The following is a 24,247-nucleotide window of genomic DNA, read 5'->3' on the forward strand; positions in this document are numbered from 1 at the left end:
TTAACTCTCCAGACACCAAAACCTGACAAACAACAGAATGTATTTGCTGTCGCTAAAATCCTAAGACCTGTGAATCTCTTGAGGCTGCCCAGTTTGACTTCCTATGCCTATTTGCTGTGTATTTGATTAGAAATCATTCTTATGGATGGAGCAGTTATTTGTGTTGTACAGGGACAGATCTGTTGCCAGTGAAATTCCTCCCAACGGGCTTAGTACACAATAGGAGGAGCATCAGCAGCATTACAGATTGCAGCAAACACAGCTCATGCAAACGGCAGAAGAGCAGAAAGGAGAAAACTTTAGAGAAGGGAAGGAGGAAACACAGTGATTGAGAGAAAACTATGCTGCTTGAGGAAGAGAAGACATAAACTGACAATCAAGCACGTCAGGTGTGACACAAGCAACATGTCTCACCCGCCAGGAAGAAAGCAGGAGAACCACAAAATAGTAAGACATTTTTGTAATGTGCAATTAGAATCGTGCATGGAGTAAGAATAAGCTATTATTGTATTGATGTGGTTTATACAGTCATATTTTTGAATAGCCTCAAAGTACTGAAAGGATGGGAATGAGTCTGCCAGCGTGAGAGCAGAGGCCCTGGCAGCATTTATGGCGACAGTGGGACCCCCTTGTAAGCTGCCAACAAGCTGCCAGCTATTAAGCAGAGACATGAAAAAGCCTGTCCATAGGACCTGGAGTCTCTGAGCAGTAATACTGAGATTTGCTCTAGGAGCCTTCATATCTCTCCATCTACCTTGCCTATGACATTCAATGATTTTCAGACAGTCCTGCCCTCAGCATGAATCCTTGATGCCAAAACTCCCTTCTTGTTTTGGAGGAAAGGCGTGCACCGGTCACATCTTTACCTCATGAACAGTCACAGGAAGAGATGGTTTATTTGGGATTGCAGCATACCTGGTACCCCCGTGTTCCCCCTGCCTCATGGACTATGTCTTCTTTTGGGGGTTCTGCTGCATGAGCAGGCGTCCTTCTTCATCCTCCTAATGTTGCAGTTTTTGGATGCACAGGGAGTGCACCATCACAGAATCTCAACATCTGGCTTTAAGGCCAAAATCTGATTCTTGGGGGAACGACAGTAAAACTGTTACCCTTGTCTTTAAATGTTGGCTTTGACCATTGATCAGATAGTGCAGAGTTCTATCAAGTAGAAGTTATATAGACCATATCTTTCTTCCTTTTCTGCACTTCATGTTAAAATTCTCATGAAGCTCCAGCAACTGTTTTAAATATACTGCATGCAAGATTTTCTCAAAAGGCCTTCTTAAACTGCGTGGTCACAAAAAGCAGTATTTTGTGCCATTAAAGGTACCATTTATTCTCCTTCTTGTTCTCTGGCAGTGGTATGTCTGAATACGAAAAATTCAGATAGCAAGTTTCCTCAGAATCTCGATCTGTGATTGAAAATTTCTAACTGTTCAGGGATATTTTATGACAAGTCCAAAAAAACAAAGTGCCATAATGTGAAAATAAGGCCATAGTGGTTTAAAAACCTCAAAAGTAATGTTGTGTCTTGAGGAGAATATGCTTGCATCTAAAAGTATAATTATGACACAGGTATCTATGTGTACATATGTATAACAAACTGAAGAGAGCGGAAGTTGCTATTAAGGAAGAGAGAACATAGACAACTGTAGAAGACTGATAACAAAAACAAAGTGACTGTCCCACTCCCTGGGCACTTAACTGCATTTTTTAACTTTATCCCTAGTGCTGAGATTCTGAACAGGCTTAGGAAAGATGGGCACAAAGTTTCTGAGACTGGGGTCTGTTCAGAAGCAGAGGTCTAAGTGCTTAGAGAGATTTATGGTCAAAGATAGAAATGCTAGGTAAGTTTAGGTGCCTCTGTGGTTAGATAGTCATTAAATGAAACACAATGAGAGCTCTGTTCTTTATTTAGATGGTTCAATTCCACACAAGTCTTTCTTCAGGCACTTGGAGCCTTAAGGGATGTCTGGATGGTTAATGGTGGTTTTTGTTAGGAAGTGGGGCGGTGGAGAAGTTCCAGAAAGCTTTAGGACAATGTCTTGCCCATATCTGAAAAGGGGATCTGCACTGAAAAAAAAGGAGACTATAATATAATTAAAGTTAATATACATAAGTTTATGGAAAAAAGTACTCCAACTGATTTCAAGAGTGGCTGATAAATATAATTATGTTGGTATAGCATGCTTAAGTTTCTCTAAAGTATTTGTCTTATTACAACACAGACTTTTTGCTGAGACTAGAACAATACAGAACCTGTATGACATCCATTTACTCCATTAAAAAATTGTTAATGAGAACTTATCAGTGTGCAATATTACTGTAAACAGGAGTTACCATCAAGGTGAGTTTAGGAAATAGTTCCGTACTTTTGAGCAGTGACTTGTTAAAATGATTAAACTCCATTGATTAAACTCCAAGCTTTTGATGCAATGGGAGCAGGAAGAAGTCCTGCCACTAAGCCAGCCTTCCTTTCCTTGTGTGATTTGTTTTATTGTTTTCATTGGTATTTTTCACTGTTATTTTTCCACAGGCTATAAACAGAAAACATCTTTAGCCTGCCCACGGGCCACAGGCCAGTGGTACTTCCTTTAATTAATTCCTGTCCAAGAGGTTTAATGAGAGTCTCTCCCCTAAAGACCCGCTGCTACTCCTGCTAAATACAGTCAATTCTGCGGAGCCACGGGGTTGATCTGGCAGGGCAGGGATGGAAGAAATCCTTCCTCCAGGCTGGTGCACAGCTGAAGATCCCACACTAGTACTTGTGACAGGATCTGTGCAGGGATACACCTCTGACTTCTTCTGTTGCTCTCCGTGCTCCTTGCTGCCCATCTTCACCCATCCCCTTCATCTTGCCCGTGCAGTGGAGCCATATCGACCACGTCCTCTGTATTAAGATACAGAAATAACATCACAGTGAGATTGTCCAGGCATCTGGAGAGTTGATATTGAGAGCGATTCAGTGACTTGTAAAGTCTGATAAAGAAGGGGAAATGTCAGTGTGGCTGATTCTTTTCTACTTTGCTTGTTATTCTTTACACTTGTGCTAAATTACAGTATTTTTTCCATTATTCTGAGCTAATCTTTTTTAATCTACTTTTTTTTGGGGGGGCGTGGGGGGAGGAAAGCAGGTGATGATCTGAATCAGATCATCCATACCTTTGTGAAGGAACTGGAATTTCAGTGTATACGCTGTTGTTCCTATTATAAAAGGACTAATAGATCATTGCCTCAATTATTCTTCCTGCAACTAAACACTTGTCATTAATCCTAGATGGCATTTGACAGCATTTATCAATCCAACATACATATGCACTGCTACAGGATGCAAGAATGCACCTGATATAAGTAGCTCTATCCCAAGAAATGGTATTTCTGACAAGAAAAATACCTGCACAGGGACTCAGGTGATGACCAAGTCAGACCCTGTCACATTTGAATTGTGGATTTCAGTGATTACACATCCATGGACAAAAGTTTCTCGTTTAATGTAAATGTTATTTTTGCTCACTTTTCTACAGTAGCAGCTCAAAAGCGTGAAAAAGTTTGATTCTATTTCGCTTCATGTTCTGTTCCCACTTTTTCTGGCAGAGCAGAGAACTTTTTGTACTGACGTATGGGGCTTTGGTAGCCCAGCTGTGCGAGGACTATGAAAACGATGAAGATGTCAATACCTGTTTAGATAGAATGTAAGTACTGCTTTAAATGATCAACTTTATCGATAATGCTATTTGTCCACCTGTATGTTGCCTTTCAGCTTTATGTCCATCATAAGTGCCAGCACTGTCTAGAATTAGAGAGATCACGGGGATAAGGTTCAATATTCTGTCAACAGAAATAACACTAATTTGTGAATGAAGATCAACAATCAGCTTTTGAATTCTCAGAAGAAAAGTGTCAGGGTTGTTTTGACAGCTTACACTTGTTCCTTGTTGGTCCTTTGTTAAGATAATTAACAACATAAACTTCTAAATTTTGTCTCCTATTTCCGGGTATTCGTTTTCAACTTCCATGCTGACTCTCCTCTTCTATTTCTTCATACCCATGTTATTTCAGACTAGACAATCTTTTTCTTTCTCACGGGTTTTTTCTAGTCAACGTGCATTTCCGTGGCCTTCCCGTGGCTCCCCCTTGTCTAAGTGACACTGTGGTTTTGTGACCTGGGCAGTTAAGTAGTCACAACTCCAGGTTGTAGGGATTGGTTTGGGTGACTCAGTCAAGAGGCAGACCCCTTTGGCAGTCAGTCACCTTCGCCGAGGGTGTAATTCAGGTGTCTGACGTGGGTGCTCTGAATTGTCCCCAGTGGGGTGGCTCTCTTCCCCCGTCCCGGGTAGGGGCAGCCGCGCCTCTTGCCTTTGAAAGCCCCTACAGCAATGAGTGAGATAGCACAGATGGTCAGTGAGGAACTGATTTTTACATGGAGAACCTCTCTGGAAAATGAAGCTCCTGTATTTAGAGGATCCTGCCATCCTCACCGAGATTCCTAGGCGTTGTCACAGTAAAAATAATAATATCACGGAAAATCAGCAAGAAACTACTTTTGTGCTAGTTAACAAGAAGATACACTGAGATCTTCAGCAGAAGAGCAAGGCTTGTGTTTTCAGGCAAAACAGACATGAAAAATGGGTTTACAACAATCACAGTGGACAGTAAAGTAGCCACTTTGCGATTAATCTGAAAGCTTGCAAACAAGCCATAGTCCAATACTTATCGATGGAAATGAATAAAAATATCATTGATTGGAAAAAAACCAAAAATAATGTATTCACTGCCAAGGAAGGGACACGCCTTGGACATTTATTTGATATTAATCCCTCATTCAGCTCTGATGAAACTCACACATGAAAAAGTATACAGACTTCTTTCTGATGCCATGGTAGAAATTACTGGGGGGTAGTTTTGGAAGATGTGGAGACATTTTGCTTCTTGTGGTTTTATTATTATAGCTGTTTTTATAAAAGCTTTTTGGTTTTCTCTTGATAAAGACTTGATAAAATAGCAATAGGTTTCATTAAAGCAGTATGGCCAACTTTACCTCTGTGAAAATGAAAACAGCTCAGCTTGAGGAAGAAACTTTAGAGATTAGCAGACATGTGACAGCTAAGAACAGTATTCTTAGGTCTCTCTCTATATCTATGTACATATATAATCCGTAGTGAGAATGGTGTTTGTCACTGTACCGTTGCCAAATAGCTGCTTGTCGACTTATTATTCATTTGACTTTGCAAATTTAAGGCATAAAAGTTGAAAAGGATCTAAATAGTCATGTGCATCACTAATAAATACCTTGCTAACTGCTGATGACATATGTAGCAACATTACTGATATTGATACTTAGGCAATAAATAAATATTTCATTGTTTTTTGATGCATGACATACTGCAATTTTAAACTTCATGTTGCCAAAACTACTTTTTGGTCTTGTCATCACATCAGACATCAGATCAGTTTTTGGCTTCTTGACAAAGACGTGGTACAAAATCAGTAAGAAGCTCCATCGAGTTCAGGCTGCTTCACTGAGGGTGTAGTGCTTCTGACAAACAAGCAGGGACTGCCAACATCCACATAAATGGAAACAAAAAAATTCCCTAACAACATTTCTGAATTAAGTTCACATTCTTTGATAACATCTGTGTCAATCTCTTTCCCTTTTCAAAAAATGCTTGGAGGCATAGCTATTTTGCACACTGTGTAATTACTGACCTTCGTTAATGTGTGAGAGCTAGGAGTAAATATTTATTTTATAAAAAATTCCATTAGCTTCCATTCTTTTTTATTTAATTTCTCTGAAATTGTAGTGTTTTAAATATAAAAGGAAGGTGGTATTGTACCGAAACTGCACATTAACTAGCAACTTTTGGATTCTTTCTGCAACTAGTAGATGAAGGGAGATAACAGGTTAGAAAAAAGTCAAAGAGGGAATTGTGGAGGAAGAACGAAAAATGAGGTGAAGACGTAATAGGATAAAGCGAAAGAGATCGGGTGTGAGTCCATTGCCTGTGGGTTTTCCTGGCACCTGAATGCTGCAATGAGGGTGCCCGTGATTTGCTGGACTCCGTACCAGCCCAGAGGTGAATGCTGTGATGGGAAGGGGCAGTTGCTTCCTTCTCTTTGGCAGAGACTGTGTGAGAGGAACTCTCAGCATCAGAGAGGAATGGAGAAAATCCTGTGCTATGTTGCCCTATCCTATTTTTAGTGACAAGGTAGTATTAATCAGGTGTATTATTTGTATATTATTCATATGTTAAACTCATATATCTAACATCTAATATTTATTCATGTGTGTAAATGTAAGTGTATGTATAGGCAGTGTGCATATAAACAACATTCATATCATCCTTGCTAGGAGTTATCATGCTTAAAGGATTATGATTCCTTAAATGACTACATGAACAGCAATCCCACTGTGCTGCAAAATGTGGTAGAAAAAATAATCTAGACCAGCAAAACCTGTTGTCCTCAAAGCCATTCATTTAGGAACATACAGCTGTTCTGCTGAGAAAGCACGAGAGACAGGTGAGGGAGATGGTAGGTGGAAAGAAGTTCCCCATTTTGAATGTTAACTTTCTTGGTTTTCTCCTTAGGGGATACAGCATTGGTGTAAGGCTGATTGATGATTTTTTAGCTCGTTCAGCTGTGAAGAAGTGCCGCAGTTATTCTGAAACCGCAGAGATGATTGCACAGGTAAATAGGATTTACGTTCTCTAGAGCTTCATCAGCTTCACTGGTCTTAGCTCTTCCCTCCTCCCTAACCAGTTTGCTCCAGAACTGTTACCTACATTTTCTGCTACATCACAATTGTCTTATCAAAACCCACTCATCTCCACAGTCACCCGTGCTCCCATTGTCTGAAATGCAGCCTTTTCTTTTATCAACAACTTCCTATCAACTAGTAGCTCACAGAGGTTGACCTTGAGAGGAGACATCAGGTTCTACCTCTGTAGCACACTGCTACGTCAGGCTGGGGAAAAAAAGCCCACAACATTCAACAGAACACAAAAAATGTGATATTTAGTGAGATAAGAAATTTGTGGGTGGTCTTGATAAACACGCAGTGGTAAGTTTACCACAAAAGGTTGTCAGAACCACAGAATTTGTTCACATGGGTATTAGTTCTATATCTGAGTTGAGGACAGAGAACACGAAATGGGTTACTACCTATGATAGGCTGTCAACCCCTGACCTAAATGGACCTTAAAGTCAGTTGCTAAGCTGAAATTAAAATTCTGCTACTTCTAGTAGCGTATGAGGTGATCTTCCATTAGAGGAATTTAAAAGTTTCTTTTTGTTTGCTGCAGCTTAAGATGATTTCTTCTACTCTTGCCAGAGAATGCAGCAAACAACAAAAACTGATTCAGTTTTAACAAACTTCAAATCTTATACTCCCTCCCTTTTTTTTCCTTTTTCTGGGATCATAAGCCTTAACCATCTCATACAGATCTTAACCTTAAAATGGTAATATTAATAAGCTGCAGGATATTCTGCAAAAGGAAGACTCTGTGGTAGCAGAGAAGAACTATAAGAAAGGAAAATGAGAGGGACATTTTCCTCACTACCCACCAATCTAATAATAAAAACAGTGGGTACTTTTGCCTTCTTTGATGGAAATTTCCCTTTTATTGACTAGTTTTTCACACTACCGTCAGAGAAGAAAGATCTAGGAGGAAATTCAGTGTCAATACACAGGTTTCTAAAGACGTGGTTTTGCCCCCATGGGCAAGTCAGATTTCCTGGGGAAGCTCAAAAAGAAATCCGTAGGACATCCAGCCCCTTTAGTCTGCTGAGTCACTGTGAGGAGGCGATGGTCCATGGATACTGAGTTAGCTCAGACTAACACCTGCTCAGGTCATGGTGAATGATCCCTTTTATCCTTTATGATTTTCAGCTGTGAAGTGTTGCCAGTGAAGATATGCCTGGCCTTTCAATCTGGCAAAGATGAATCACGCTTTAGAACAAAGAACTGTTTGCTAGGTAGTCGTTTGTTTTAAGAGGAGAGATCAGGGTATCAGTTAATTGAACTGAGATTCATTTCCATTGGCTCATTTGAGGAGACAAGAGTATGTCTGGCAGACTTTTTGATTGCTTGAGAATTACCAGCAGCATCAGCTAAGTGTGAGCATTATGTTTAACTGACTGCCAAATTGGGAATCAGTGGGCTTTCTACGCGGTGGACTGAGGCAGCAGGGTGTGCTGGTCACACAGGAGTCTCTTGGTTCCCAGTGTACGCGGGTGTTATCGGGCGATGTGTGGTCCTGCTCACATTAGCCACGTCAGAAATACTTATGATAAGTCTGACTGAAATGGAAGGATGGGAGTTCTGTTATCGTTCCAAAACTTGTCACAGAGGAACTGCCTCAGATGGAGGGAAAGGACCTCTGCCTTCGCTGGTGCTGGTAGGGACATAAAGTGCACATCAGCACAACCCCCCCCCCCCCCCCCCCCACGCACCATGGTCTGCCAAAGTTTAAAGCAGAAGCAGGTGACATGACGAAAAACCTAGTCAGATGCCATTAGCTTATAAAAGAGTGGAAACTAAAGTTCTTCCTGGAGTCTGGTGTATTTTTTGGAGTCTCGAATCAGGATAATGTATAACAAAGCTCCTCCTTTGGAGGAGCTGAGCTAGGGTAGGGGATCCGTTGGAGATGGTGAGGGCAGCTGAATGAAAACCGTGAGACAAGCAGCATTTCAGTCACCGTGTTAAAATACACTGTCTTGTTAAAAGAATTATACCAGGCTGCAAAATCACTTTTGTGTTCTTCTTCGGGTGGTATTTGTACTTTATTTGCTCTGAATTTTCACATATATGCCAGATATCTGGTTTTCTGGGTCTTATTCCTCATGGTTCCCTTATTTACAAATGCTTCAGTACAGCTGAACCATCATGCATAAGTACAGGGGATTCAGCAACAAAATACGGTGAGAAGTTAACCATCAAAGTAAGGAAAAAGACACTATTTCTTTGCAAGCTGTAGTTCAAAAGAGACTTACTGAGAGAAATAAAATTCCTTGGAAAGATCAGAACAAACTTTAAAGCACACGGTCTCTTGAAAAGGCTATTTTTAGCAAACTAAAAGAGGAGTTCTGTAGTAGGAGTATAACCTTCTGAGGCAAAGTGTGATATGGAAAACGTTTTCACATTTCTTTGGCAAAACGTTTTTTAAATAGTCTCGCGGCACATTTGTCTGAGGCACATCCCAACAAGGCATATGTAAAATGACTCAGCAAGTAATTGCAAATACGCTATTAAAGTTATCAGTTCAGAATTACACACCTGTTTACATGATCTCTTTCTGTCTTCGGCAATAACGTTCTTAGCAAGGAGGAAGTGCTTAAATACTTAACTGCACTTACTCTTCTGAGGTAGAAATCTGTTTGAGGATGGGTCTGCAGAGTAAAACCAGTTCAAAGTTAAAGTAATTAAGGCAGTTAAGTAGTCCTAGTAGTTAGAGCCAAACTTACTGTCAACACAGCTATTATCTCGCAGTTCTTTGGAAAGCAAAGGAGAAGTCTGCAAAATTAGGCTGTGGGTATTCCCTGTGGAAATGGAAAGAGATGAAGCAAAGGAAAAAAAAAATAAAATGAAGAGTACAAAGCCAGCTTGCCGTATTAAGAAATAAATACTGGAGGAAAAGTGCACCTAAGGCAGTGACTGAGAGCTTAAAACTTCTACCACTTGTTCAGACTGCAAAGCCTGAGATTTACTGCTAGTTTATATTGGACTGGAGAAGGGCCAGCAAATTTTGGTGATAGGCCAAAGTGAGCCCTTCTACACTGAGATCCTGCGGTGCTCGCTGACTTCTTGTGTTGGTGCTGTGACTCTGCATAGTTACGGTTAGGATAGAATAAAAAAAAAAGATAAAACAGGCTGTGTAAAAGTAGGTGTTCTGCTCACTGGCAAATTGGGATAAGAAAACTGAAACCAGTTGAGGAATTGTATTAAGAACAAAGCTCAGCTGAAGAAGTAACGTCCAAGTCTGGATTCAGAATTTGGATCTGGGTATTACTGAGGATTGCTTTTGAAATGAGAGTGATAATTTTGCTCTATAATCCTACAAAATCAAGTTTTTTACTTTAATTCCTTTCTCGTGAGACCTCTAGCATCATTGATGTGATCAAAAGGGGTGCAAAAAACCAGTTTCTGGTTTTAGATCTAATCCTAGGACTATGTTACCTTCTACAGCTCAGAGTCACCATGCCCCAGGAGGTGTCTGTGTGTGCTGCAGGTGGGGGGCAGCCGGGCCATGCCCTCTGGTCCACAGTGAGCTCACAGGCTCCATAGCCCTGTGAATTCGGTGCTGTGCCTAAGGCTGTATCCCTAGGCGGAAAGAAGTGGCTGGAGAGGTGGGCTTTATGGTGGAAGTTCAGTAGCCCATGAATGCAGCAAACACATATCTCTGCAGCTGCTTGCAGAGAGGCCCTTGGGGACCCCCAAGGCCGGGGTGATCCAACCGTGTCACTCCCCCCCCCAGCCCGGAGTTGTAGGGCAAGAGGTGTGATTCCCCCTCCCATGGGAGGTCCTGCCACACAAGGTTCGTATATATTGACACATGGCCAGTTTGAAAGTCTGACAGAATTTACGAAGCTGGTCAGTGTTGCTTTTGAAATCTCAACAGTGAGGGGGGAAATACAGCAGGTTGCTTTGCTAAGTGGTATACAGTAAACTGAAAAATTAAGTGCTGCACTGTAAAGAGGAAAGTTTGTGAGTACATGGCATCAGCAACAGATGGCAAGACCTTTAAAGCATCTTGTTCCTCCCAAAAACTGACTCTGAAAAAGTACTAAGAATGAAAAGTATGCTAGCAAAAGTGTTATTTTGGCTGCCTTTCCCCTTCTAAGCAGATCAATTCTGGTCCTTCATTAATCTTGTTATTATGTCATCTGAAATCATGCTTTCAATTTCTTTAACAGTCTGCATTGTCTTTGCAACATTATTTATGCATACAATGTTTTGTAGTGAAAAGTCTCCAGCAGTATATAACGGGACTGATAAGTTCCTCCTAAATATGGCCTCCTCAATATTCCAGGAATTCTAGACTGTATTTGAGTGCCATCAAAATGTTAATGAATTTTATTCTTGCTGCATGAGAGAGATGAGATGCTGATTGACACTTTGAAAAAGAGTAGAGGTAAATTTTTAATTCTGACTGCATAGTTTTCTTATTTGACAGTATATAATCCCATAGAGTTGCAAGTAACATTTTCAAAAGAGAGATTTTGCTTTATATGGGTGTCATTTTGATGGTGAGCCTATGTACATGTCTAAGTAGATATTCTTTTTTCTTCCATTTCATATAGATAGAAATGAGACAGATTTATAGATGCAACTTTCAAAACCACTCATTTGTTTTACTTCCCTGTCTTTTGGAGTCACAAAGAAAGACTGAAAAGACCTTTGTTTTACCCTCTGAGAAGCTGTGTATAGTAGTTTTAAAGGAATTTCTGTCTAGTCATAGCCTGGTTTAAAAAAAAAATGTTCATATCTATTAATGGAATTATTTATGTATGTACTTAAATTATTTTTTCTTCTGAGACTTTTTTTTACAATTTTCACTTTATAGCTTTGCAATTTTGCCTTAATTTGACGCTCTATTGCAAACCAGCTACTTGTTTTGCATAGTTTCCATTCAAGTTCTCTTCTACACAGAAAATTTTAACCATAGAATTTGGACAAATTCATCATACCGGAATGCAAAGTACAGCTGAAACCAAACTGAAAGCATATGAGGATCTAGCACAGTTAACCAGCTTTTGTTCTTGTAACAAAGACGTGAAGTTTGACAGAGCAGCAGATGTGTAGCAGAAAAGTTAAAGAGAATTTAAATGAGAAAACTGGCTTTGCACAGAGAAGAAATAACAAGTTGAGTGACAAAGCACAGAGAATTGAACAGAAACTTCGTATTTATTTGTTCACTCATATTTTGATGTACATCAGAATTAATGCAAAATATATATTTTCCAAGAGAAAATATTGATTCTGCTGTGGGTTTGGGATTTTTTGTTTGCTTGGTTGGTTGTAGGTTTTTTTTTGTGTGTGTTTTTTGTTATTGTTGTTGGGTTTTGTTTGTTTTGTTGTTGGGCTTTTCTTGCCCCAGTTTGTTTTGGATAGCATCCACGATAGTTTTCTGAGCTGCCATGGTAGCTACTGAACTTTAATTCAGGGACAATGTTGATACAAACCAACTTTTGAGATAGATGCTTGAAGGACAGGGTTAAATTTGCCAAAACCAGACTTCAGTTGAAAACATATGGCTTTTATTTTGTCTGTTTTTATAGAAGTATTCCAGCATCCAGATGGCAACTGCATTAAGTCACAGGCATTTTGGTAAGACAACACAGTTAGAGTAACACAGCCGTGGGAACGAGGGTCAGTGGGAGACAGGCTCCTACCAGGCACAGGCTGCAGCACCGAGTGTTTGGCAGCTGCTGTTGGAGGTGGAGACACTCTCAACATGAGTAACCTGTGAGCACGAGGCAGGATGAGGATGAAGAGAGAAGAATGCACTTTGGTTTTGCCCCTCCATAGTAAAGGAGAAGGTCAGGTCGGGAAGCGCTCCTCTTTCAGATGGTCCTGGCTACTCAGGTTCAGAACTGTGAGCTTTCTCCTCTAGGAAAAAGAGGGTGCCTGTCGTGGGTTGAACCTGGTTGGCAGCCAACCACCATGCAGACACTTTCCCTTCTCTTCTGGCAATGAGAAGGGACAGAGATCCAGGCTTGGGGTTTGAGATAGGACTGGGATGGGGAAAAAATCCTCCTTTATGGTCACGAGCAAAAGGCAGACTCGTTAGGGGAAGAAAAAAAGAACATACATTTATTACAGACACTAACAACACGTAACAGAGTAGGACAATGAGAAGCATTGCCACATCTTGAGAACACCTTCCCCCCCACTCCTACCTTCTTCCCGGGCTCAGCTCTGCTCCCGATATCTCTACCTCCTCCCCCAGTGGCGCAGGGGCAGGGAATGGGGGGTGCAGTCAGTGCTGCCGCTTCTTTTATCTTCAGTGGGGGGAGTTTCTGGAACTTGTTCCCCCTGCTCCATTGTGGTCCCCTCTCACAGCAGACAGTCCTCCACAAACTTTCTCTGACATGAGTCCCTCCCACGGGCCGCAGCATTTCCTTACACTACTCCATCGTGGGTCACCAACTTCCTCCGACTGGATTCCCTCCCACGGCTGCAGCCCTTCCCGAGCTGCTCCGGCGTGGGACTCCCCCGCATGCTGCAATCCTCCCAGCACTGAATTACAGCAGCGGGGCTGCCTTTTCCCATGAGGCCCCGGCCTTCTTCGGGCACAGAACCTTGATTATACCAAGCAGAAGCCACAGGCCATAAATCAATGTCTGCTCCACCGTAGATCTCCATGGGTGGCAGGGGGGGGCCGCCCTGCCGTCTCACCACAGGATACAGGGGGGTCTCTGCTCCAGCACACCTCCCCCCTCCTTTCTTCCTCCGTTCCTCCACTGACCTTGCTGTTCATGCAGCTGCAGCAACTCCTCCTCACAAGTCCCACTGCTCCTCACCACGTCCCTTCTTAAATACGTTATCGCAGAGGCGCAGCCGATGGGCTCAGTTTCCAAACAGAGGTGGGGCCAACTTGGAGCTGGGCGATCTTCGAGAAGCTTCTCCCAGGGGGCCACCCCTACAGTCCCCTCCCCTGCTACCAAAAAACTCTACCACTCACTCAAACCCAGGACAGTGCTAAAAGCCCAAAGTGGGAACCTTCTGTCCTCCCACCTCTCCCTCTACCAACTATGCTCTTGCCTCTGTGTCCCAGCTCTTATGTCACAGTGGAGACCTCATCCTTACATCAACCCACCTGTTTCCCATATTCCTTGATCAGCTTATTAACCTACTTAGTGTCCTCCCCCTTGCAGCCCTACTTGCTCTGGTTTTCTATGATACCAGTGAGGAAGGAGGTGGAAAGATGGCTTAGGGAAGGGAAGTTTGGCCCAGGCAGTGGGACATCTTGTTAGGTGGTGTCTCCTTTCCCCTTGCAGGCAGAGACAAGGTAAGATGGGTCTGAGCAGATGATGTTGGGGCATCTCTCATAAAAAAAAGAGAAAAGCAGACAAATGGGAAGGGGCATGTACCCTCAAATTAGATAGTTGTTATACCCGGGGAGGAGCCTGGGGAGAAAAATGTGTATGTGCCGGACATGGTGTCAGACATGCCTGCTGTTGTGACTTTCATTTTGGTAGTGTTGCCTCTGTGCTTTCAGCTGCAGCAGGTACATTTAGGCATGTAACATGTTCTAAGTCTGCTGCAGAGTGGGTTAGCTGGGATTAAAAACTTTAAAACATTCGCTCAAAGACCACAAGTTCTTCAAAACACACAGAGAGAATTCTAAGCAGATAGAATTAGCTCTTGAATTTTGAATTTTATTTTAAAGAAGACTAATGGTCTGTAAATACATATCGATTTTTTTTTTTTTTTCCGCGGAGGAAGCACAGTGACTATGAGAACAGCTGGGAAGAGTACCCTGGTTTATTGAGAAGAGCCTGATTCAAGCAGAGCAGAAATATGATTCTTCACAGACTCAGGGAGACTGGCAGTAAAATGCTGCATAAAAGCCTGCCCAGTCACTCCAGGGAAAGAAAATTGGCAGAAATTTTGTTCTTCAGTTTATATCGTGTTTGCAAAGACTCTGGGCTCTCTGTGTGAGAGCCGCGTGGTGAATTCCAAGTGGGTGAGGTAAAGCATAGGGCTCTGGGGTGAAATTCATTTATCAGCGATTGTGCAGTCGTCTTACCTGTGCTCCCTTCTGGTTCCTCTTGCTGCAGACAAGTTTCCTAAGATACTCAGAAAAATGAAAATCAGCCTGCTGCAAAAATATTGTCTTAAAATGTGGAATTTCCTTCCAGGCCCTCTGCCATACAATGACAGCAGGTCCAGTAAAATGTTACATAACTCTGCAGGATGCACCCAGTGCTCGAAACCCACTCAAAACAAGAGCTTTATACTCATACAAAATGAACTTGTCACTTGGAGAAGGTAATACTAAGTACGTTATGGAGGCAAAATATCACTGCTGCATTTTCATTATTGTAACAAAGCACTAAAAGCAGCTGATTATGTTTCAAAACAGCCTGTTATTTTTTAACGAAAGCACAAAAGCGCCGAACCATTTGGTAATTTCAAGTTCTTAGTATCCTACACTTTGGTTGTAAGGTCTGTCTAAAAAATTACCTGGCACCTCACTGTCAGTGGAGGTCACTGCCCCATGTCCCAGGCAGATGCCGCAGGGACTAGACACCAGGGCTGGTCACTGTGAGCAGCTGTGGTGTTCTAGGTGCCACAGGAGTGCCAAGACGCTGAGATACCTCGGGTGACCACTGGTGACTCAAAACGATGCAAATGGCTTGGAAATGACCCGGAAGCAAAACCTTTACTTTTTGTGGACTGTCGGAAAGCCACACACATATTCTATTACTGTATTCACACCTTTTAAATGGTGTTACTTTATGATAGTCTCTTGATTTACATAGGATGAGCACACTATAGCGCCTTCTACGTAGGGTATTGTTAAAACTCTCTTGTAGAAGTCATTATTCATCTCTGTTTGCTGTCAGCTCTTGATACAGAGCCAGAAGCATTAATAGAACATGAACCCTGGCTGCCATGGAGGACTGCAGCCTTTTCACTGATGTAGGGAAATAGTTTCATTCCACCCTTTTGGAGCAAGTTTGTAACTGGGAGAGAACGTGATGAAGAAGGAGGCCATTGTGAAAAAACATAGAGATGAAACCAGCTAAAAGTATGCTATATTAGCAGGGTATTAAAAAGCTGAAAATATATCTGACCTATGGTATTTCCCTCCCAGGAAGGACAGATCATAAGCCCAGAACTATCTCTTTTTGCCTGTTGATTTCTTTCTGGCCTTCTTCAACTAGCCTGTGAATTGTGCTATAATGCTGTTTGTTACTGCTGAAAGAAGAGAGCTGGGAAGCAGCTTCCCATGACTGAAAAGTCGGCAAGGAAATTGCTTCTGGCTCCGTGGTCTCAAAAAAGCAGTTCAGATTTTGCTCGTTCAGCTTGGTGGCATACGTCTGGAAAATCTTCTCCAGTTGCTCATTCTCCTTCTCTGCGTACACCCTCCAGGACTGCAGCTGAAGGTGGCTGGCTTTTGGCTGGCAGCTGGCGCAGCGAGCGGTTGGCAGGGAGACAAGAGCTGTGGTAGCTAATCACACACCAGCCTAAAATCTGGGAGAACCAAAGAGATGAGTTGCAGGTTAAAAAGGCCCAAGTGAAAATGCTACTTAGATCAAGACTGTCTGACTTTGTACAGCAAGCCTGCTGCTCCTCTTGGGACTCTACTGTGGGCATCTCATCCCAGTTTGCATCCAGTGCCTGGCATTAGTGTTAATGGGGGTGACCATATGGGGACCGAAGGGAAGCAGAAGGTGTCAAGATTGAGGCTTCTCAGTAGCATTCGTTTCGATGTCTTTTCCTCAGGAAGATGTCAAAAGCTGGTTGATTTCTATAGTGGAAGATAAAACGCTCGAGAAAAGTTGGCTTATACTAGAATCTGGCTGCCTCCCCATCCTATTTTACAACAAAGGGAGCTCCGATAACAACAGCTGAAGAGTCATGTCCAACACAACGGCAATGGCAGGTTCAGGGACAGATGATCTTGAATCAAACCTCAACTACAAGACTCTGTATGAAGAAAAATCTATGGGAGGTCTAAATGATCAATCAAGTAATGTTATGACTGAATAGAGCTATACAGAAAACAGAGTGGACCTGAGAGCAGGAGTAGTGTCTGAGTAATTTAGAGAGGATATTGGTGAGACTTTATTGCAAAACTATAACCCCCCTGGCATGTAGTGCCTTGGACTGGCTCACCGAAGTCTGTCACACAAAGGAAAAAGTGCAAAGGGAGAATAAAATATCAACATCGCAAGATGATAAATGGCTTTCTATCTCCCGAAAGCATTAAATAAAATTACCCAGCAAGATTTAGGATTAAGACACAATTCTGAATTGTGACAAACCAAAGCCAAAAAGGGCAAGTAACTTTTGTCCCAGATCAATCCACCTTTTAAACTGTGACCATTTTAAGATGTGTTGTGTTCAGACTCCTTTTTAATTAAAAAAAAAAAAACAAAAAACAAAAACCCGAAACCAGTGGCATCAATTACCTATCAGGAACATAAAAGATCATCTGGAATTTAAAAAGCATTCCCCAGTTCTTTTACCAAGAGATTCACTGAAATCTATATTATTCTTGTGAACTTTTCTTAACTTTGATGAATCAGCCCTTTGTAGTAGGAAATCGTTTTTATGCCAAAACTGGTTTAAAAATTACCTCCTTGCCCAGTCCTGTGAGAATGCTGGGAGAAGAGTGCACGAGAAAGAAAAAATAGTGTGTGCATTGTCAGGTCTGTGTTGGCACTGGAATAGAGCCCACTTCATCTACACACTGATTAGAAATAGTTGCTGTATCTTCAGAGAACTTTGTTTTTGCTGAAATATGCTTTTCCAGCATCACTCAACTTTTTTTTGTAGCAACCTCAGAGTTTGACAAAATTATGCTAAGAACATTTTAAAAGAGCTACTTCCAGGATTAGAGCAAGAGCTGAGGGTGGAAAAATGTGCTTGAAATTGTTACTGTGGGATGTTCTCCTCTAAGGAGAGCAGAGGTGTGAACACAATTTTGTCATGCCTGGTGCCACTGGCCTAGCCAATGGTTTTACCCACCTACTGCACTGCAATGTGTAACATTTAAAAAAAAAAAACAACCCACCTGTTTTCAAACAGTGGAACAAATTCCAGTGTGGAACAAATCTTTTAGGTTTCAGAGACCTATATGAACTGCAGCTAATATCCCATGCTTTAGTGGTGATGATATAGAAAGCTGTAACCTTTCTCATGTGAACTCTTGCACTGATGTTAAAAAAATAATTGCCAGTAAAAATCTGTATTTATCTGAGAGAATATAGAAAGTTTCCTCGGGGGAATATGTGAAACAGAGAAGCTTGACAATTATTCTTATGGGCTGGTATGGAAGAATAGCTTTGCTGTCTTTTATTTTTCCAGTCACTTTGTACTGACTGACAATTTCTATGGGTCTTTGAGAAACTGCTCTTTTTAGCAGCTTTTCACTTTCTTACAGCTTGGAGAATGAACCCGTCTATTCTCATGCTATACACTGAGTCCCTGATCTTTCCTATACACACAGTATTTCCTACACACAGTATTTCCTATACGTACAACTTAAAGTCTTAAGCACTATGTTGTTTTCTTCTAAAACTCTCAGATAAATTGCTTTGTCTGGAGTGCAAGCTTTGTCTGCATTCCAGTTCTATTTGCATAAGGATTTGAAAATAAAACCAACTCTTGGGGAGGAAATGGTTCCAGATGGATACAATTGTCTGACAAAAAATTGCTGGCTCCACAGAGTATTTTTCCTTCCTGCTGACAATCATATTTCCATCATTTTCTGTAGCCTGTTTTTTTTTTTTTTTTTTTTTTTTTTCCCTTTGTTTTGATTTTTTGTCTCTGAATTTATTTACCTTACGAGGCAGTGAGAAAAACTGTATCACATTTATATAGTAAAACGTAATGCAATCTCAGCTTTGCATGTTCTGCTTGCTTTATTTTAGTGTTGCTTCCTTCTTCCAAGTAGGACAAAAACATGCTCTCATCTAGCAGCATGAACATGAGGAAAACAAACAGAAACATATTATGTAAGCAGTCACAGATCTGTCTTATTCTCCAATATTTTTTCTACTGTTTGTGACCTAAGATTTCATTACAGTTATCATGATGGTATAAAATAAGAGAGCATGGTATGGATTCTTTAATAGGACAGACCCCTTTAATGGGGTGACATCTATTAATTCAGCCTCCTAAACAATCCAGTTGTTCTCTTCTCCTTAGAGCAATCTTCATTCAGGAAGAAAGCTTTAAATTATCTGATCTTATTGATCCTGCCACCGGTGGGGCCCCCCACAAAGTATGGCACAGCTCAAACCGAATTAAAGATGGATTGATTGTATTTTGCAAGGCTGCATCATGCCAAAACTTTGTTTATTTGAAACCAATGGTTTTGCCTTATCATCTGACATCACGATCTTCCACAAATAAATCACAGTGGCAGTGCAAACTGCCTTATCTGTTTTTCTTACCTGGGACTTGCTTGAAGAGTTCGTTTCAGTTCATCACTTTCTGGAAAGGGCATGGAGCTTTTGTCACAGATTACCTTGTGTAGCTCTTCAAAACACTTGGTAGATTTGTTGTGGCAAACTGCATGTAAGTATGAAGGATTTTTCAAGCCACTCGTGGCACATTCATAAAAAGTCCCATTGAGCAAAGACACAGAAAGCCACATCTCTGGGTCTACCAAAGCATTTAAAGTGATTTGTCCAAAGATATAAAAGAAATGGCAATGTTCCCTCTGGGGAATATTTTTCAGGGATTCAGCCGGCAGCCTCTGAAGAGTTTCCAGATCTTGCCAGTCAAGAAATATCCAATAATTAGCAAAACAAAAGCTGGGAATAAGAGAAATACCAAACCGTACATGAAGTTTTCATGGCTGTAGGGGCATCTGAAAGCAACAAGAGAAAACACACGTTCGCCTCCCGTTGTCGGCAGCGCCATGAAACCGTAACCTATCGCGGCTTTCTGGTTCATGAAGAATGCCAACGCTGTTTGGAAACCATCCACGTTTGACATTCACTAAGGAGGCAAAAATCCAGACACTCTGCCTTTCGTCGTAGCAGTCTGTAAGGGTTTAGCAGGGGATTGGGACCTCTCCAGAGGAAGAGGAGCCCTCTGCAAGCCTGCCTGCCTACGCGCTGGCCGGATAACGCCGTGGTGTCGCTGCCTGGGGAAACTCGCTCACGGGGGTCCCCTCCGCGAGCAAAGCACATCTTGCACATGTGCAGCAACGTTCACTGGTGGTAGAAGGAAAGCCAGCAGCGCTTCACAGAATCAAATAAATCTGCAGTCTTGGCAGTCTTCTTGGTGGGTGGTTGTTTTGGTTTTTTTTTTGTTTTGTTTTTGTGGCTGCCGATGGAGATCAGAGTGAAGACGCGCACCCGCCAGTTGCGGGAGATCTTGGGCTGCGCTCATCAAAGCTGCTGGCGGTGTAGTGAAGGAACTAACATAACGGTCCCAGGGGAGTGTGACATCGCTGAAAGCAGATGAGTGGTAACAGAAAAACCACTTTGTACGGGGTTGTAAATGTAGGAACATCAAAGACGGAATAAACAGCTTTCTACTGCACTTCCCTGGAGTATTAAATACCTCCAGATTTGCGTCTCTGGCTTAAGCTGATCACAGAAGGAACAAATCTTAATTTGATTTCTAGCCTGTCTGGCCCTTCCCCTTGTTTTCCCGGGGTAAAGCTGGTCTACAGAATGCGGTATCCTAAAGTCTCACCTCTGGGTTGCAAACAACAGATTCAAGCAGTAAATTTTCATCCTTTTGCAGGTTGCTTTCAAGATGTACCTTGGGGTCACCCCTAGGGTGAGCTGCAGTAGTGCTGCAGGAAATGAATTCTCCTTAATCCTGGACAAAAACCCACTAGTGGACTTCGTGGAGGAGCTGCCACCAGAACGAGCGTCCCTTTGCTACTGTAACCTCCTCTGTGGGGTGATTCGAGGGGCCTTGGAAATGGTAAGGAAGCGCACAATCGGTTTGCTCCATTCTTTGTTAACATGCAGAGGCGCAGGGAAACAAAGCCGCTTGCTCAGATGAATGAAGGAAATTCAGTGGTGTTGAAGATTCGATGTCTATATCTAAATGTGAGAGGGCCAGAGTGATCCTGGATCCTGAGGTAGAGGAGCAACCCGGGTTGGCTCACCTCCACCCCGTCCCTGCTCAGCTCTTCAGCGGCTGACTCGGGTGCAAAAGCCTGGTGGGACTGGGCAGGCAGCTAACACCTACTGGGGAGAGCCAGGGGGGGCAAGCTGGGCGACCCTGCTGCTCCTTGAGCCTGTCTCATTTTCCTGCATAGGTGTAACTGGTAATAGCCATCCCTGATTCCTTCCTAACGTGTAAAGATACTCCCAGGTTACCCCAGCACCTGCTGAAAGGGAGAACAGAGTGTGGATGAGTATAATGTTAAAACCAAAGCACCAGGGGTGTCTCGGATGGCATTCCAAACTTTGTTCTTAAATTTAAGACTCTTGCAAAAGAATAAACAAAGGGCATCATTTGAAAGTCACTTAGTTGTAGAGCTTCTGTGGCATTTTTTGGAAGATAAATTGTTGGGCTGCTTTATGTTTCTGCCAATATCTAATTTGTCATATATCTTATGTCTCAATAAAACAAAATCTGTACAAGTATTATATATCTATGTCAGGCTCAGAAATATAGTATCTGATATAAGACTAATTAACAAAACTGTTATGTCATAAGTATTAGTACGTGACCAGGAAATCTTGTGATCACAAAATCATCAAGTAGACAATTTAGGTTATTGGAAGAAAGCAAAGCACTGGAATGAAGGGTACTGTAATATACAAATTCCAGTGTGTATAAACTTCCTTTTTATTAACTTAGTTGGGAAAGATATTTTAAAACAATCGAGAAATCTGTTTCTTATGAAACCTGAGAAAGAGGGTCCCCTTGTGGTAAGAGAGAGTAAAAGCTCATTGTACGGGAGGAGGGGGGACAACCGGGCATTTCTTTGCTTAACTGATGAGACCCGATTCTTCATAGGTTCACTTAGCAGCAGAAGTTACCTTCCTCCAGGACAGGCTGAAGGGTGATGCTGTGACAGAAATAGGAATCACATTTTTAAGGAAGGCTGAAGACGGAAAGCACAAAAGAAATAAGTGAAAGAAATATTGGGAAAAAACCCCTGGCTGAGGAATATTTTGCGCCTTTTGTTTCTGGAGAAGACATGCAGAGTGAAAACGGCTTCGCTGAGCCAGCTGCACCAGTCACACAGTTGAAAGGGCCGGAGAGCTGGGCAGCAAACAGGGGGGGCAGAGCAGGGGGAGAGCAGCGTTAATTGTCGTGACACAGATATCAATCAGCATAGAAGACCTTCCTTCTCGCATGACCACGCTCTTGAGCTCAATGGAAGTTTTATCTCAGCATTTAGTGCGCGCTGGAGGCAAAATATTTATTTGGACGCCCACTTTTTTCAGCTAAACGTGACCACCTTTTCCCATTTTGTTTGTTGATGATGTTTCAAAGCACGGTTGCGAAGAGGCGCTTGATTTCCCCGACCGCTTGCGGTCAGGGATAATGAATCAATCCGCTGTGAGTGCTGTCTGCAGGTGCTTTTTTTTTTTTTTTTTTTTTTTGGCTGCCTAACGCCTTGCCATCCGTCGCTTCCCCACGCCGGGCGTCCTGCTCCCTTTGGGAACGGGGAGGGACGCAGCTCCCCTGGGCGGCAGGGGCCGGTTTGGTCCGTTACCGCTCCGTGCGGTTTCGCTGGCACGTCTTTTTCAGCCCCGCGCTCGCGTTGCTCCAAGCCACGGGCATCCCTCGCGCCAGCAGTCACCCTGGATCTGTACTCGCCCAAGGAAACGGGAATAAAAATTCAGATTGCCGCGCAGCTGGTTTGCTGGTCGTCGTGTCTGGTCTTAGCCGGCCCTTCATCGCCTGCTGTTGATCATCTTCCCCTTGGCAGTGGACTTGTTACCACAACGTGACTGGGAAGTAGAGAAATAGCAGCCTCGCGGAGACCCGAGTTATAGGAAAGGTTTAATGTTGTCCTGCGTCACGCAAGATGTCTGGGTAAGGCTTGGACTAAACCCCAAGTCCTTGCACAGTACCCTAGCCCACAGAGCCAGCTCACCTTCTTCTCACCAAAGTGCTTGTTTTAACCCGAAATACGACCCCTCAATTCAATTCAGTGAAGACCCAGAATTATCTCTGATTTTATCGCTGTGATTCGTACCCTAATATCCTATTTTTCCCTCAGTCTCTTTATCTCTTAATCCTGCGAAGTGAGGGGCAGCTCTTACCTCGGGGACAGCGGGGTTCATCCCCGCCAGATCTTTATAATCCTCACAATAATCTTTCTCCCTTTGTCTTAACAGTGTCGTACAGTGGTGGCGTAGTGGAATGGAGCTTTAAGAGAACAATTTTTGTACAGAACAAAAACCTAAGCTATTCATTACCCAGCCTTGGGCTCAGCTGAACGTGCTGTTACCTGCTACCAATAACGACTTACAGCATGTATCAACGTGTTACAACGAGTAACAAATATCCCTACGTTTGTTTTTTTGTTGTTTTGTTTTGTTTGGGTTTTTTTTGTTTGGTTAGTTTTGGTTGGTTTTTTTTTGATTGTTTTTTTTTTTTTTGTTTGTTTGTTGTTGTTTTTTTTTGTTTGTTTTTGTTTTTGTTTTTTTTTTGTTTGGTTGTGTTTTTTGTTTTTTTTTTTTTTTGATCAGGGCTGAAAACTCTTGTGGAATTTGCCTAATTTCACTGCCTGTACAGGAGCCCTCAGCTATGCCCGGCTGGCTGGGATGGGCACGTGGTGACTTTAGCTGACCACAGGAAGGTTTTTTACAAGGCAATGGCCATTTTTCCTTTTTCCAGCAACATCCTACCAGCCAAATATTGGCCTCTTTTTATAATTATCATGAAAGTGAATAATCTATACTGTCTTTGTTTTGTAAAATACAATTCTCTTACTTAAAGCTCTGTTGCATTAGACTTGCATGCAGATGTGCACACACCTACGGTGACATTTTCTGTTGAGGTCTGCACCAGCTAAAAAGCATCAGTCAGGACGCTGCAGTGACATGTAGGCTCACTCCTGTGTATTCAGGGCCTGTTAAAGAGTTTCTGCCTGAAGAATATTACATTTTTAAGGCAAGGACCATTAGCGTCATCCTGGGGCCTTTGCAGTCTTGCCACACTGGCTTTGGTGTGGCCAAGGCTTCCTCCCCTTCCTTCAGCGCCAAACATTGCAGTGGTGTTCCTTGTAGGACGTCAAAGCTGTTTCTCTAGATTTCAGTATTTCAGAACAAACAGCCCGAGGAATTCTCTACTTCTGCTTGGACATGGTAAGTTTTGAAGGATAAATTTCCACTGCGCGAGTGAATTTATAGCAGAAATGCCTGAGCCACTCAAGGCAGCGCATATTTGAGGTCAAGCCAAGAGGTGACATGAGTTTGCCAGACTGGGCTGGGTGCTAATTCGTACTCATGCCGCATCCCGCTGTGCGTCTGGCCGTGCAGCAATCGTTCCTCTTGGCTCGGCTCAGTGCTGGGCAGACATGCCCCATGCGCACGGTTTGCTGTTAGTGTTTTTTTGTATTTTCTTCCTACGCTGGAT

General features: G+C 42.5%; 2 protein-coding genes across 2 annotated transcripts; one reads left to right on the top strand and one right to left on the bottom strand.

The window, feature by feature from the left end:
• Positions 1–257: 257 nt before the first annotated feature.
• TRAPPC3L (trafficking protein particle complex subunit 3L) lies at positions 258–22,259 on the top strand. Its single transcript, XM_032992852.2, has 5 exons — positions 258–447; positions 3,595–3,692; positions 6,588–6,687; positions 20,438–20,623; positions 21,671–22,259. The coding sequence occupies exons 1-5, from the start codon at positions 406–408 to the stop codon at positions 21,788–21,790; spliced, it is 546 nt and encodes a 181-aa protein (XP_032848743.2). The 5' UTR covers positions 258–405; the 3' UTR covers positions 21,791–22,259.
• On the bottom strand, positions 16,108–19,759 carry CALHM5 (calcium homeostasis modulator family member 5). The gene is given in 3 exon segments (XM_032992851.2): positions 16,108–16,201; positions 19,132–19,429; positions 19,432–19,759. Coding segments are annotated over 3 exon segments (552 nt in total). The 5' UTR covers positions 19,679–19,759; the 3' UTR covers positions 16,108–16,194.
• Positions 22,260–24,247: the final 1,988 nt, after the last annotated feature.

Source organism: Tyto alba, unplaced genomic scaffold (genome assembly GCF_018691265.1).
Source record: "Tyto alba isolate M040663 unplaced genomic scaffold, T.alba_DEE_v4.0 Super-Scaffold_22, whole genome shotgun sequence".
NCBI lineage: Eukaryota > Metazoa > Chordata > Aves > Strigiformes > Tytonidae > Tyto > Tyto alba.

Excerpts from the sequence above, each read along its gene's own strand:
- TRAPPC3L (XM_032992852.2), top strand. The coding sequence starts at position 406 with ATGTCTCACCCGCCAGGAAGAAAGCAGGAGAACCACAAAATA. Across the intron at positions 6,688-20,437 it reads CCGCAGAGATGATTGCACAG|GTTGCTTTCAAGATGTACCT; the intron begins GTAAATAGGATT and ends ATCCTTTTGCAG. Across the intron at positions 20,624-21,670 it reads TTCGAGGGGCCTTGGAAATG|GTTCACTTAGCAGCAGAAGT; the intron begins GTAAGGAAGCGC and ends GATTCTTCATAG.